Source organism: Coptis chinensis, chromosome 1 (assembly GCF_015680905.1).
Source record: "Coptis chinensis isolate HL-2020 chromosome 1, ASM1568090v1, whole genome shotgun sequence".
NCBI classification, from domain to species: domain Eukaryota; kingdom Viridiplantae; phylum Streptophyta; class Magnoliopsida; order Ranunculales; family Ranunculaceae; genus Coptis; species Coptis chinensis.
Genome location: NC_141456.1, coordinates 8,445,932 through 8,461,720, shown reverse-complemented (window position 1 = coordinate 8,461,720; position 15,789 = coordinate 8,445,932). Strand labels below are relative to the sequence as shown.

Here is a 15,789-nt window from a genome sequence, read left to right as displayed (position 1 = left end):
CAGCGTTTCTAAAGTTTCATCGGAACCCGATAAACCCTAGATACACTACCCCCTAGTTAGTACGCTAAGCGTTAATACTAGTTTAGCAATGTCGAGGACGCCGATGGGTAGTTGTCTTGTCACTGGCGGAGAGTGTGGACACGGTCGGAGGAATTTGATTTAATCGGATACCATTAGGTCGGAGTGGATTTTCATTTCGAGGTGGAGGGCGACCGCCTAAGCCTTTACCTCGAGCCGACCGCACTCATCTCTTGAAATTCTACTCACGCCATTCTATGCATGTGAATTCAATAGGGCTGCCTATGCTCTTGCATAATTTTGAGAAATTCTCTCTAATGTATCATATTAATCGAAGTTGGCTCTTTGTGTATGTGCAGAATAGTCACCATGGATCCGGAAAGTACTAGTGGTGATGATGCTACGGATCGTGGTCGGGGAGGACCGAATGGATAGGCTCCCTCTATGATGAATCAAATGACTCAAGCACAAATGAGATGAGAGCCGAGATCGAAAGTTTGAGGGCTAGTCGAACGAGCCCCAACCTCTTCCCGACATCCATCGTTATTCCACCCGGTGTAACACAGAGGTAGCATCCCCAACCACGCTGAGAGTTGAGGAGTTCGCACCACCGCAAAGTCAATCGGGGTTTTCGGCTTTGCAAATTTCATCGCTACGTCCACCTGAATTTGTGGGGTCTTCTGAGGTTAAAGTAGCCGAAGACTGGTTGCTAGACATGTCGAGTATGCTAGACTCTATGATGTGTACTGATGTGGAACGGGTCACTTTGGCTGCCTTCATGCTTAGAGGTGAAGCCAAACACTGGTGGATCAGTGTTAAGGACGTGGAGACGTTTCCTATGAGTTGGGCTAAGTTTGAGGAACTCTTCCTTTTGAGGTATGTTACAGAGGGCGAGAGATAAGAAGCGAGTAGAATTCCTCAAGTTAGAACAAGGAAACATGACAGTGGGGCAGTATGAAGAGAAATTCACTGTTCTTTCACGATATGGGAAGGAGTTGATTTCCACAGAAAAAGCTAAGGCTAGGAAATTCATTGACGGGCTGAAACCGTATATGCAGAGCAAGATGTCGGTCCTTCAGATTGATTCTTGCGTCGAGGCCGCTGGAGAAGGGCTCAAGGTATTGAAAGAGTGGATGACCGGTTATTGCTACAGAGAGGCAAGAGGTTGGAAGGGTAAGACAGTCGGCATCTCAGGGTAGGCAGGATACGGGAAAGAGGCAGGTTTACCAAGGTAGTGGTTCAGGGTCACAACAGATGTATAGGCCAGTCATTCAGCAGGCACCACAGTGGAGGGCACCAGCTGTACATAGGGGTTTGAATGTGGTTAGGCCAGCACAGAGTCTACCAGTTGCGAGACCGATGAGTGGATCACAGAGGCCACCGAGGGTACCTGCTCCTTCTCAGACCAGAGCACCAGTGCAGAATTTGAGGCCTCAGGGTCAGAGAGCTAGATTGCAATCTGTAATACCCCAGAGTACACAGTCGGGGAGAGAGAGTGTGGTTTGCTATGGTTGCGGTGAAGCTGGGCATATCAAGCGGTTTTGTCCCAAGTCCACTTCAGGGGTGGAACAGAGACCACAGGCCAAGGTGTATTATCTAGTGCCAGAGGAAGAAGTTGTGGGTCCTGCATCCGTCCAAGAGGAAGCCACGGTATATAATGCTATGGGGGCAGATATCAGTGCTACCGATCAAGTGGTGGAAGGTATGATATGTTTGTTTACTCATAAGGTGCATGTCTTGTTTGATACGGGTGCTACTCATTCCTTCATTTCTAAAAATATGGTGGAGATTCTTGGTTTGGATGTAGTTAATACCGGGAGGAAGCTTATTCTATCTACTCCTCTAGGAAAGAAAACTATGTTCTTTGAAGTTTGTCACCATTATGTGATAAAGATAGGTGATAGGGAGATGATAGTCGATCTAACGGTGATGGACCTAAAAGATTTTGATGTCATCGTAGGGATGGATTTGTTAGGGAAGTATCATGCCCATGTAGATTGTTTTGCCAAGACAGTGACGCTTAGAGTACCGGGACAGCCTGAGGTTGTGTTTGAGGGGATTAGAAATACGGTATCACGAGTGGTGAAGGCCAAGTCTGACTTCAAGTATGATAGATATGGATTGTTAGCTGGTCTTAGTCTCCAAGGGTCAAGTTCGAATCTTCCGAGCTTGTTCCTCAGAAGTTAGTGAGTTTCATGCGTTGTTCCCTGATGCATTGCCGGATTGCCTCCGGGCGTGAGATAGATTTTGTAATAGATCTAATGCCGAACGCCATTATTTCGATGATTCCTTATCGAATGGCTCCTCCTCGAAATGAGAGAACTCAAGTCCCAATTAGATGAATTGAAAAGATTGGGGTTTATAAGGGAAAGTCACCACCTTGGGAGCACGGTGTTATTTGTGAAGAAGAAGGATGGGTCATTTCGGCTATGTGTGGATTATCTGTGAATAATGTGACTATCAAGAACAAATATCCATTGCCTAGGATTAATGACCCCATTCGATCGTTAAAGGGGTGCCAAGTATTTCTCAAGATAGATCCTTTAACAAAGCTACCATCGGATGAGAATTCGGGAAGAAGATATACGAAGATGACTTTCCGCACACACGGCTAGGGCATTTTGAGTTTTTGGTGTTACCATTTGATTGACCAATGCCCGGCTGCATTTATGGATCTCATGCACCGAAAGTGATGTGGAAATACCTAGATCAATTTGTTATCGTGATTCATAGATGACATCTTGATTTATTCCAAGACTAGGGGTTGAACACAAGGAACACTTGAGGATTGTCTTCCAAACATTAGTTGATCATCGCCTTTATGCCAAGTTCAGCAAGTGTGAGTTCCGTTGAATGAAATGAGGTTCTTAGGGCATGTTGTATCGGAGAATGGAATCAAAGTTGACCGTTCAAAGATAGATAAAAAGTTGAATAATTGGTCGAGACCGGCGTCGCCGACGGAAATCGAAGTTTCTTGGGATTGGCGGTATTATTACCGTCGTTTTGTAGAAGGATTCTCTAGCATAGCGCGTCCTTAACTAGATTGACACGGAAGGATGTGAAGTTTGAATGGACGGAGGCACGAGAAAGCTTCAAGAGCTAAAGACGCGATTGATAAAAATACCGCTTTTGACTATTCCAGATCCGGAGAAGAGTTATGTGATTTATACTGAAGCCTCCTAACACGGGGTTAGGATGTGTCTTAATGCAAGAAGGCCAAGTGATAGCGTATCGTCTAGACAATTGAATGCCCATGAGAAGAATTATCCTACTCATGACTTGGAGTTAGCGGCGATTATCCATGCTCTAAAGATATGGAGGCATTATGTGTATGGTGAGAAGTTTGAGATATTCTCTGATCACAAGAGTCTCAAGTACTTGTTCTCGCAGAAAGATTTGAATATGAGGCAGAGGAGATGGGTTGAGTACATGGAGGACTATACGTTCTCATTGCAATACCATCCGGGTAAAGCAAATGTAGTTGCAGATGCATTGAGTAGGAAGCGAGAACATGTCTGTGCTCAGATGATGATGAAGGAGTGGCAATTGCTGGAGTCTGCTGCTTCTTATGGTTTTGAGATCACGGGAAATGGAGGTGGAGATCCTCATAAGTGCTGTTATTTAGCACAGATGACAGTGACGGCAGAAAACACCTTGGTTCGTGAGAGATTGTGGATGCCGTAATACATCGAGGGATGGACCTAGGTACCGAGGATATGTGGATAATGCCGAGGATGTTGATTGGGAAAAATCCGGAGACGGAAGCATCGATTCGTGAGGAAGAATTTGGGTACCTTTTGATCACTCCTCATGGAATAGTATCTTGAAGGAGGCACATAGATCGAAGTATACCATTCATCCCGGTGGTACCAAAATGTACGAGATCCGCGTCGGCCGTTTTTGGTGGCGGGAATGAAGCGACACATTGCGGAATATGTGAAGAAATGTGCCACATGCCAACAGTGAAAGTCGAACACCATAGACCACCGGGTCTTCTTTAAACCTCCGAGATTCCGAATGGAAGTGGGAGAATATAACCATGGATTTTGTATCCGGTTACCGAGGACCCCGTGAGGGAATGGATTCTATATGGGTCATTGTGGATAGATCGACCAAGTCCGCCCATTTCATACCTGTTAAGACTACTTACTGCTGAAAAGCTAAGTAGAATCTACATGTCGATGTAATCGAGGTTGCATGGGGCACCATTATCGATAATTTCAGATAGAGGTACTCAATTTACCGGCTCATTTTGGAGAAGTCTTCAAAGGGAATTGGGGACCAAACTGAAATTCAAGACAAAGATTTCATCCGGTAATCGATGGGGCAATCGGAAAGAGTCATCCAAATTATAGAGGATATGCTTCGGCTTGCGTGCTTGATTTTGGGGGTAGTTGGAAGACTCATTTGGCATTGGCTGAGTTTGCCTACAATAACAGTTACCAATCTAGTATTGGTATGGTAGAAACTCCATTTGAAGCGTTGTATGGCGACCTTGCGTAACACCCTCGTTGGACTAAAACCGAGATAGTATTATGTTGGGGCCGAGATGGTTAGTGACACCACCGAAGATTAGAGTGATAATGAATCGGTTGCTCATAGCCCGTGAGTCGCCGAAAAGCTATGCAGATAGGCGTAGACGTCCCTTGGAATTTTATGAAGGCGACAGAGTATTTCTGAAAGTATCTCCGAAGAAGGGCATTCAGAGGTTCGGGATGAAAGGTAAACTTGCACCGAGATATGTGGGACCATTCCTGATTATTCAAAAGATCTCTGAGCTAGCTTATAAGCTCGAGCTACCAGAAAGGCTATCACGTGTTCATAACGTGTTCCATATCTCGATGCTACGCAAGTATGAGCCGGATCCACTACATATTGTTGATTTGGAATCGTTGGAGTTGGAAGAAGACATTACCTATCCGGAAGGGCCAGTTCAGAACCTAGATGCGAGAGAGAAGAGACTGAGGTCCAAGGTCATTCCATTGGTAAAGGTCTTATGGAGAAATCACAATGTAGAGGAAGCAACATGGGAGAAAGAAGCCGATATGAGGCAACAATATCCAGAATTGTTCGAGCAATAAGGTATGATTTAATTTCAAGGACGAAATTTTCTTTTAAGGAGGGTAGGATGTAAAGTCCTGAATTATTATTAAGGGTATTTTTGTAAATTTCATATCAACTCTAGGGCCGTTCTTAGAATTGGTCGTGGGGTTTATTTTTCACCCATACGTAACTTATCGGAACTTAACTCCACTCATAAGTCATGTTAGGTAAGCAACCATATCACGAAAAATTTGACAAAATGCCGGTTAGCGGTTTTTGGCGTCGGAAAGGGGTGACGAAGTTAATGTTCTACACGCATGAGCGGGTTATCGTGTAGCCTCATGTGAGATAGAATATAGAAGATTAAATTTAACAGATGGGGGCGGAAAAATAATTACGACGCGACGTCAAACGAGTGGTGGTTAGGCGTATTAGGACCTTAAGCCTAATTGGAATCGATCGGGCTTGGGCCCAAATATATCGGCCCAAATAGAAAAAAAAAACCAAAATCGCGAAACAGGCAAAAATCGCACCTCTTCTTCTTCCCCAATTTTCGCACCTACTGAAACCCTAGGAGAGAGAAATGAAATTCATCAAATTCCATCACTCCAAACCAATAATTCTTCACACTCAAACCTTAGAAACCTTAAACCCAAATGTGAGGATTCAAATCACTTGGAATCGCGCCGAATACCAAGGTAAAAACGAAGTTTAATTTCTTCCTAAATAGATATTTAAACTAAATTTCGATGGATTAGGGGGTATGGATGGAATATAATTGAAATGGGATGTTTGTAATGTCCACAGTAGCTGTTGGTGGAGATAGAGTGGAGCGATTTTGATGGAGCAGAAATCTAGGAGCGATTCTGTTGCTGATTCGGTAAGAATCTTCGGCTATTCACTCGATTTTGAGCAGTTCATGCCAGTTTATAATTGTTTAAGAGTAGATTAAGTAATGAACGATTGATAAGGAAGACAACAGTAAATATTGCGAGAATTTAATGTGAATGGAATAGTGGAATTTGTTGTTGTTGTCGGAGTCGAGAAAAATCTTAATTGTTATTGGACGCGATATAATTGGCGTTGTCGTGTGGGCCTGCAGTGGCTCGAAATAGCCCGTAGAGACCGTCGAGTTCTGATGCGAAATGGCACAGAGCTCATAAAAGTAGTTAGATGGAAAGTTATCCGAAACCAAATTCTTAACGTCGAGAATTCTTCTCGACTTACACTAGATAAGAATTCCTCGTTGTTCGATCAATTCTAATAATCGACGTATTTGTATATGCTATTATAGGAATGAATTCGAGTGGATTGGGTTAAGCGGGATTGATTTAGTTAAGTGGGCTTGAGGAGAACGGAGCTTGCTAAGGTAGGAACCTACATCCCAATATATAGTCTGCTTATTTTCATGCATGATTTGAATTGCTTAAATTGGAAATAGATAGTTTGTGTATCAACCATGCATGTATATATGATATTCATGTTTTGCATTGTATTTCCTCGCTATAAACTATATATATAGATAGCTTTTCGCGGTGAAATGGGTTTTCTGAAAAATCGGGTAGTGAGGGATTGTTTCTTTGTTACAAGTGAAAACTGGTTTTGGGAAAGGTTCGCCTCTTTGTCTCGAAGAAGGAGAGAGAGATGGATTTTGAAATGCGGTAAGAATTACCCGTTGTTTGTAATTAGGGCGAGGTTCCGATTTTTCAGGAATGGGTGTTGTTATTTATGATGATTCGCCGTTTGGGAATCATCGGTTGTTATTTACTATGACCGCCCGGTTGGGAGTCATAGGTTGTTCTACTCGAGGATGGGAAATCCAGAACTCACACCTATATAATCAACGGTTTTAAAAAGAAAAACTAGATATGTAACTAGAGTATTTGAAAACAATCGGGTAATACGAGTATATATATATATAGATATTACTATGTTTATCATTTAGGGATTTAGAAAAGGAACCGCGGAATTCCTATAAAGAAGGAACCGTTGTCGCGATTTCCGAGACGGCGGTTAAGCTCTAGGATTCCTCTTGTGGTGTACACCTTCGAGGTGGTGGGCCACCTTTAAAGGGATGCATCACCGGATGTAGTCCGGGAATTCCTTTCTACTTTTCTAGATAACCATGCTTATGCGTCACATTTGTATGGTGATTAGCTTGTGTGGGGTTACATGCTACCTCGATGAGGTTTAGACGCGGAGGAGTGAGAGTTTAGTCCACTCGGATGTGTGTCGATCCCGAAAGCGGTCTGCGATCGTCGAACGGTTGACCACCGTAAGTTAGGTGACAGCCCGTGTGGGGGGGTCGGGTCACAGTGGCCCACCCGAGCCCTAAAAGCTTTGGGGATTTTGTGTGTCTGAACACAACAACGGCATTTCAGCTCCCACGGTAAAATCGTGAAAACAACCCGCATGGTTCACACCGGGAAGTCTTGAACCGAGATTGCCTCGCGGATCGGGCCGAGTACCGGTCGTACCCCTCACCATTCTAATAGGATGCAGCGGCCACAATAGTTGTATGATGGTTGTGAAAGATATATTTGAATATTAAAGAAGCATGCCGATATGATTTATGCTAGCTAGTGATGTATTTATATAGTCACGATATTTTGATTCAGATTATAAAACCGCATGTTTCAAATGATTTCTATAAGTAGAATATGTATTGGTTATGTGCGTTTCTACTGGGCATAGTTGTTTGCTCATCCTACTTAACATTTCAGACGAACCAGTTGCAGAGGAGGCTTTTCCTAACCCTAGTGATGAGGGTTATGGGGATTTGGGAGGATTTCCTTATGCTTGACGAGGACAGAGTCAAGTTCATACTTTTGGTTGTATAGAGATAGTCTAGTTCCTTCTTTTGCTGTATATATTGAGAGCTAGCTCATTTTGATGTATTTATTTGATGTATCGGAGTGTAGTTAATCTTAAACCTTTTGGATATGTATATGGGTATCACAGTGGTGTATAGGGTGGAGATTTTGTATATATATGGTTGTTGGAAGGGTATTATGAAGTGTTCGGGGGTTATGACGAGGTTTATGACAAAAGTTATGGCGAGGTTTTAGGGTTTCTTAACGTCGATCAAACAAAGGAAACTCGTCGAAATTTCAGTAGAATCGGGATAGATGTGCGCCTCGAGATTCATTCCACGCCCTGGGATGTGTGTTGGGTCTCAGAGGGCGTGACAATTCATTATCCTCCTCATCCACTTCTTCTATAAAGAAGTGAGGTTCCTTCGCGTCGCCATGCGATGATAATTTGCCGAGCTTCCCGCCATTTATCATCTATTATTGCTAACCTATTAAAGCCACTTGGTCCGGCGGGGTGTAGGGTGCAACCACGATGAGGTTGTATCCTCCACCTTTGCCAAGTCATTGCGCGGAAAGATCGAATAATACTATTGGTGGGTCGCCGCGGTGTCGCACCGTAATCCAATCCGCGGAAACGTGTACAAAAAACAAGAAAGAAACATAGCATAATACGGAAATTAGAACAGGCATAAGAAGGTACTTATGCCTCATGCTATGGGCTCGAGCTAAACTAGACATCAAGGTTCGGAAGGTCATGGCACATACGTCCCGTGGCTAAAGCAAGGAAGGAAGACGGCGCAAGTGGCATCATTCCTGAAGAAGAAAAATGCCACTCCCCTAAAATGTTTAGCATGATCCAAAACATAACAGTTCCTATGTTCATGGGCGGCTACCAAAGCGACGTTATATTCCCTTTGGTCCTCGATACGGAAAATGCCCGCCCCATACTTGACTCATGCAAAACTCATAAGTGTAGACATGCATATTATCTACCCAATAACACCATGGGTCTTGTATTTCAGCCGGGCATAGCAAGTCCAAGAACAAATGCTAGCAAGAACCTGGTAATTTCCATTGGTTCATCATCAATGTTGATGGAGAACACTTGTTCTCCATCTGGTCTCTCAAAGAAAATGCAGTTATTGTAAAAATAAGATGCTAGTGTTGGAGAATAAAGTTCAGCAGGTCTTACCATAAGCGGTTCCCAGCCTACGTATGTGATCGCCTCGCGAAACCAAGCACCACAAGTAGTGTTTAGGATTCGAAAGACTGTTCCGATATTATTGTAGGACATGTCATCTCAAAACGATGCTCTGGAACAACTGCAAATGATCCGGGAACAACCATGAAAACTGGAAATTTTGTGTTTACGGAGGTCGGTATGCAGCGCGCTTCCACTTGGCAGCTTGGTGCCTCGATGATTTTGAGTTCCAGTGTTTTAGCTGAAGTCGCTCACCTTGGGCGTGGGTGCGCTCAGTGCAAAATTTCGACAAATGAGTAGAGGCGAGAAAATCGCTCCCTGCAGCGAAAAGTCGCTCGAGGAATCTTGATTCGTGAAAAATGAGGCCGAAACGTGGGGAAACGTGGGAGTGAAAGGTGAGTGATGGAAGTTAGGTGTAGTGTGGGTTGTGAGTGTAGAATGAATGAAGTTTATATAGGTTTTAAGTTGCTAAAAACGGATCGGAAGTTGCCAAAAAGTTTTTTACGGCGGTTTAGAAATACTAAAATTTCCAAACCTGAAAACGGAAACAACTCATATTCTTGATTCTAAAATAACCCTAGTATCTTTTAGGTTGAATTTAGGATAGAACCTACCTATTTTATCGAGATTTCATCCTAACCAATATTTATTCATAGATATGCCTAATCGGCCATATTCTCACCCTGACTCCAAAATATCTTCTAAAAACGAAGGTCATATAAAACTCATGCTGGAATAGATAACACCACCCCCAAACAATTTGGGAAGGTGGGATCAATATTAAACAACCACACACAATGAAAATAACCGCATTATATTAAAATTTTCATTCGAAGTACATTTCACTACAAAATTCAAATTACGGAATTAAAACTTACATTAAAATAACTAACAATAATAAAACTACAAATAAAAATCATCAAGCTATACTATCCCTAAACACATCGATACTGGTAGCGGAGGGCACACGCTCTGGAGATGGCTCCTGAGCTCCCGATGGGCTAGCACCATTCGTCTTTCGGTGACGACGCTCGTGCCTCGATGATGTGTCCTCAGAAGGAGAATCCCCGTGAGGTGGGAAGCGTGCAAGCATATCGGCCCGGAACTGGCGTTGAGCTTCTAGCTCAGTCCTCATCTGTTCCCACCGCTCATCCTCTCGCTGGGTACGGATCTCGAAGTTATGGTGGATAGTAGCCTGTCGAGTCCGGAGGTCTTCACAGATAGTGTTGAGTGAACGCATGCCACGATGAATCACGGCCATGCGTTCTGCATCTGACCAACACCTCTCCAAGGCATCAGCATCAAAACAAGTCAAGTCCTCCTCATCCTCTGAGTCATTCTCATTTCCACCATCCTCCTCGTCCTCTACCCTATCCTCAGGCAACCTCCAAACTTGTTGGACACAATCCTTATAGATACGAGGATTTCGGTGTAGGGTGAGGTAAATCCTATCAGACGCCGGAGCTACTCTCAACTTCAGCATGATCTTGGTTATCAAAACAGGGAGAGGTGCAATAGACTTCTCTACTCCCCTAATCATGTTAAGCAAAAACTCCAAGATACAGAACTTCGTGACTTACGCTCTGGAGTATCCATAAAATGTGGAGGCGATTCGGACCGATGTCGCCGACCTTCTCCTTCCCTAGGGCGTTCGACCCAATCCATCGAGCGGCACCGGTGGTTGGTTCCCGGGATGCGGCAAAACACAATGCGAAGCTCGCATTGTAGTTCCCTTCGTAATCATCACGTTCATCAACGCTCGACCCCATTATATTGGGACTCTCGTAACATGGCATCAGATGGATTCTAGGCGGAATGCCTAGAATCTCAACCAACAACCCAGTGAGTTACTTCCTTCCTCCCCTTCGCCACCATAACAAAATTTACTCCCTCCAACTCCTGCGTGTTGTAAAACCGTCGGACTAAGTCTTCGTGGTAAAAGGCTTCGGGTCGAGTACCACAAGCTATTCCAAGTCTCTACTAATCATTTCGTCACCATAAAATGTAAGCAAAGTTGTCGCCCGATAAATGCTCTTTCGCAAAATTCGGCGTTGTTGAGCCATTGGAGTTTAAACTAATTTGGGGTTTTTGTAAGGTGTAGGAAGCAATGAGGAACAACCTCACTGGAACAACAATGGTGGTGGTCGCGGTGGTGGATCGGCTAGATTCATTTTTTTTATTTCCGGTGGTTTTGATGATTTAAATTGGTGGAGGTGGTGGTGGAAAGATTTAGATTATATTGGAAGTTGATTTGAACAGTGGGCGTGGGTTAATTTAGTTTTCTTTTAATTTAATTTTTTTAGGTTTGGATTTGAAGGTTTTTGGTCGTTAATGGCGGTTTGGAAGTGGAGAACGCGACTGTTTGTGCGAAGGTAAAGGTATGCAGCGGCCGTTTGACGCTGGTTGGGCCCAAGCCCAATCCGAATTTTTCGATACAAGAACAACTTCAAACTAATATTGCCGCCGTTACCAGTCGATTTTTTTGCGAATGAGATATAGAAATGATCAGGAGAGAATTTCCAATCCAATGATCCATAAAACACTCTATTCCGACCGTGGATGACATATAAGATAGTGGAAAACGCCTCAAAGTCGCGTGCATGACGACGCGTTATGCTTAACGAATGAACTCTAAATTCATAGATTATGTCAACCCGAATCAAAAATATAATTAAACGGCCTAAGCAACTCTAATGGGACATAAAACATTCTAGGGCGGGAACACTAACACTTACCCCCAAACAAATTTTTTACAAATGAGTTTAGAAAATTTGTTTTAAAATAGGTCTTTTAAAGTCGATTCGATACTTCCTAGATTACTATGTTTATTATTTAATATTTTTTATTTTTATAAGGAAAAACAATAATGAATAAGGACATAATTCACCCCATAGAGAAACATGACTCAAAAATCCAAGAAAACATGCAAGAGTGGAAAACGTGAATTATGTTAAACGTGAACTTAGGATCCGGTACTTACAGCCACACACTCCATAGGGAGGGCCCGGTTACCTTAATGGTGCACTCACCAATATATGGAAATGAAAGAAAATGCACCAACACAAAAGTTGAGTCGTTTATAGTCAAATACTCGAGACTTTATCTAAACATATGTATGAACATGCAGTTTATCATATATCAACAACCGAAATAGTTGAGGATCATTCCATAAATAAATATCACAGAAAACATATCCAAGCACAATCAAGCACCAAGATTTACTATGACGCAACCTAGTGAAATGACAGCGAAGTCGGATAGACCTATAACGTAACCTAGCATTCACCTTCTTTTTCATTTTTGAACGAGAGGGTGGCCTAGTGAATAAGTGTGGAAAAGTGAATGGTTGTGGAAGATATGGTGGATATGGATAAGTTGTAGAAGGAAAGCATGTAAACAATGAGGATATAGGTTTAGCACAAAACTCATTCATGGTATAGGTAGGGACTATCTCAAGTCTGAAAATGAAGGTGTCAAATGGTTTGTTCTTCTGAAGTATTTGTTTACTAGTGGATTTTAAAAAATTATGAATCAAATCAAATACACCTACCTCTTCTTCCTCTATCAAATTCTCAACCTATTAGTAACAAGAACAAGATCGAACAAACAAGTCTGGATCTAGTTCAATGATGAATCCTTCCAAATGTTTTTAAAATAAAACTAGGATACCACCACCATCGATCAGCATATTCAATAATAATTTAGTAATTGTTATTGAATATGGTAATTGTTACTACTTGCTGAAAGTGGAGGTGGTAATTGTTCTTGTGCTGTTAATAATTTAGTTTCCTTATTTGAATGAATAGACAGATCTGACTTTGGAGTTTTATTAATTTTAATCTTATTTTGAGTTTTTGTGATATATTTGATTGGATCGGATATTATTCGATATCTGATTTGAACATCGGATTCGGATTCAGATACTATTGTTGTTCATCCGTCGGATTCCGATTTGGATTCTTATACAGCCCTATCCGAAGCCGAACCTATTAGTTTGCACCCCCTATCTCAAATACACTTCCAGATTCAAAACTTGCCTTTATTAGATCGGTTGAGTTTTGAAAGAAAAATCAGAATGACTTAAACATATCTTTTTTTAATTTTTTATTGGCTAAAACCCGTTACAACAATATGACTTAAAGATTATATCAGTTAAACTGCAAGAAAAGAACCTAATAGTTGTCTAACGACGATATTACCAAGAACAAATCCATTTCAGCCTATAGAATGAATTTGTCAAAGCTATTTATTATTATTTTTTACTAAGTAGCCTTTTTTTGAACCTCAAACAATTAAAGGGATAGTAGAAGGGATATACCTTGAGCATCAGTAAAACAATTGGCTAAGTAGCCCTTTTTTTTCCCCTGAACTCTAGACATGTACCAAAAATCAATTGCACTGAAGTCGACTTACTGCAAACACCGAAAATACCAGATGAAACTAAGACAACCCTTTAATTTGTAATATAACTTTTTTGAGATGTGAAAGAGAGAGAAGTAAAGCAGAAAAGTGTTATCAGACCTGGCCTGGCCCGGCGGCTGGTCCATAACTAACTTTAGAAATTATAAAATTTTAATTTGTTAGTACTAAGACTCGAACCTTTGGTGGCTATTAAACAAGCTAGGATCTCTACCATTATACCACAACAGCTTTTCTTACTAGTTATTAACTATATAAGAAATATAAATAACATTTAATAGTAAACTAGTAAAGAAACATTTTAATTTTGAAAAACATAATTTGTATAGACTCAAACCTTGGTTTATTGGAAAATGAAATGGCTCTAAGACCACCTGGGCCACTAATGAAGTTGTGAAAATGTATATACTAAGTGAATTATATAATATTTTCAACTTAAGTATTGACCCACTGGTCGAACCGGTGATCCAGTGACCAGTTCTTTTATCGGGTCGATCAAAAGGGCCGATCGATAACTATGCGAGAAAAAGTTAGGTGTTTTTTTTCCTTTGTTCTAAAAATCGGTTCAGGCGTCCTGGCTTCTCTAGGCTTAGGCGGTGTCAACTTCTTTAGGCCCTAGTCGTTTAAAAAACAGTTAAGGTGCGGGCTTTAGGTGGTTTTTTTTTTTTTTTTTTTTTTTTTTAAATGGAAAAATAAAGATAGGCTTAAGATTTAAATGAGTTTAAAATACTTTTTTGTAAATTATGTCCTTTGTAACAAAGAGTATGTTTTTATATGAAGTCAATATTCTTCAACTATTACACATTTTTGTAATAAGTATTTTTGTTTGTGTTTATTTTTTGAATTATGGTAAATGATTTTCTTTATTTCTTTAGTATATGTGTATATTACTATATATATTAGGAAAAAAACACTAGCCGTCTAGGGAGAAGGCCTAGGCACTAGGCGCTCTCCCACCGCCCGACTACCGCCTAGCGTTTTTTAAAACACTGGTTTTTTTAGGCGGGGGAAGCTGAGATTTTTTTTGCCCAGTTTTTTTAACGGAGACAAATTGGGAAGTGATAGACATCTTATTCGGCTAACTTGACACGTGTAGGATACGTAGAGACAGCTTATTCGGCAGGCCCTGTTTGGAAGCATGTATGGGCCAACCTGTACATGGGTTAGAGTGCACTATCTAGACCACGAGAAGAAAAAAAAAATGACCGCGAAAGAGAAGTGAAGAAACAACCTGCTCTTGCTCCCACCATTTTTATTCATTGATCTCTCTACCTTAACGTCTTTTGATCCAAACTCAGGTATTTCTTCTCTCTCTTACTTTTATATTTCAGGAACATTGGTAATGGAAGTGTGAGTTTGAACAATGTAAAAGGGTTTCAAAATTTAGGAATGTTGGTAAATTGAAAACACAAATTTACCCCCTGAAATCCATCACTTTACTGCAGTTATTGTACGTTCTATTCTTTTGTTAAAAGTTTGGGCAATTTGTTATGCAAAATGGTTTCTAACTAACTAAGTAACTAGTTTCAGTAGTTTGCAAGACAAAATTGCATTTTATAACGTAGTAAAAAAAATTATAGCCTTTGAAAAAATATGTATGTGGTTGGCACAAGTCATCAATCTAGCCTTTGGAGTTTGGAAAATGTATATGCTATTGTTTGTGCGAGTCAATCGATTAGAGCTCCATAGGCTTTTAGGAAAAGGAGTACTCAACTAGAGAGTAATAATTGAAGAGGAAAAGGAGCTGAGGGACGATTTCCATATTTTGTGGGCTTGTAGGTAATATATTAGTATGACATACTGGTTAGTTCAATTCCCTCTTATGAGTTACTATGTCCAACCAAAACTATTACACTGATGAAGACCGTTTATCAGATTAGTTCAAGGTTCCCATGAACTAAGGTGTGAGTTCTTCCAAAAGGTGCCCAGTGAACAACTTATTACTCTAGTAGTCTAGTATGCTCTATGTATAAGTGACCATATGCCTTACTTAGGGTGAATGAGGTGTGACAAGTTAGCTAATGATGGCCTGTTGCATCCATTTGTTTTGTATAACAAACTTGATGTTTGCTTTAGCTATAATATTGTATCTGCGGTGATATTTGAAATTCCATCTAAAATTGAATACTTAATGTTTTTTACCAAATCCAACTCTGAATGAAACTTTATTGAGTCCTCTATCCAATACAGCAAACCACAGTCCTTTTGGATTTGTGAGGAGAGAGTTATGGACTCGAGAACTTAGGCTGTCAGAATTTTCTGACTGCAGAACTCAGGTTGTGTGCACTGGATTGG

General features: G+C 41.2%; 2 protein-coding genes and 1 long non-coding RNA gene across 3 annotated transcripts in view; all 3 read left to right on the top strand.

Moving 5' to 3' along the window:
• Positions 1 to 2,205, top strand: part of LOC147521879 (uncharacterized) — a 34,849-nt gene extending 32,644 nt beyond the window's left edge. Inside the window, exon 2 of the mRNA XM_086566570.1 lies at positions 1,183 to 2,205. Within this exon, the coding sequence (XP_086422696.1) occupies positions 1,183 to 2,205 (1,023 nt within the window). The remainder of the gene's footprint in view (positions 1 to 1,182) is intronic.
• Positions 2,206 to 4,601: 2,396 nt separating this feature from the next.
• Positions 4,602 to 5,099, top strand: LOC147521878 (uncharacterized). Its single transcript, XM_086566561.1, has one exon. It carries the CDS (start codon positions 4,602 to 4,604, stop codon positions 5,097 to 5,099), a length of 498 nt encoding a protein of 165 aa, XP_086422687.1.
• A 1,208-nt stretch (positions 5,100 to 6,307) lies between these two features.
• LOC147521877 (uncharacterized) lies at positions 6,308 to 8,070 on the top strand. The gene is made up of 2 exons (XR_015194635.1): positions 6,308 to 6,430; positions 7,785 to 8,070. It is a non-coding gene; the product is annotated as an uncharacterized LOC147521877 (long non-coding RNA).
• Positions 8,071 to 15,789: the final 7,719 nt, after the last annotated feature.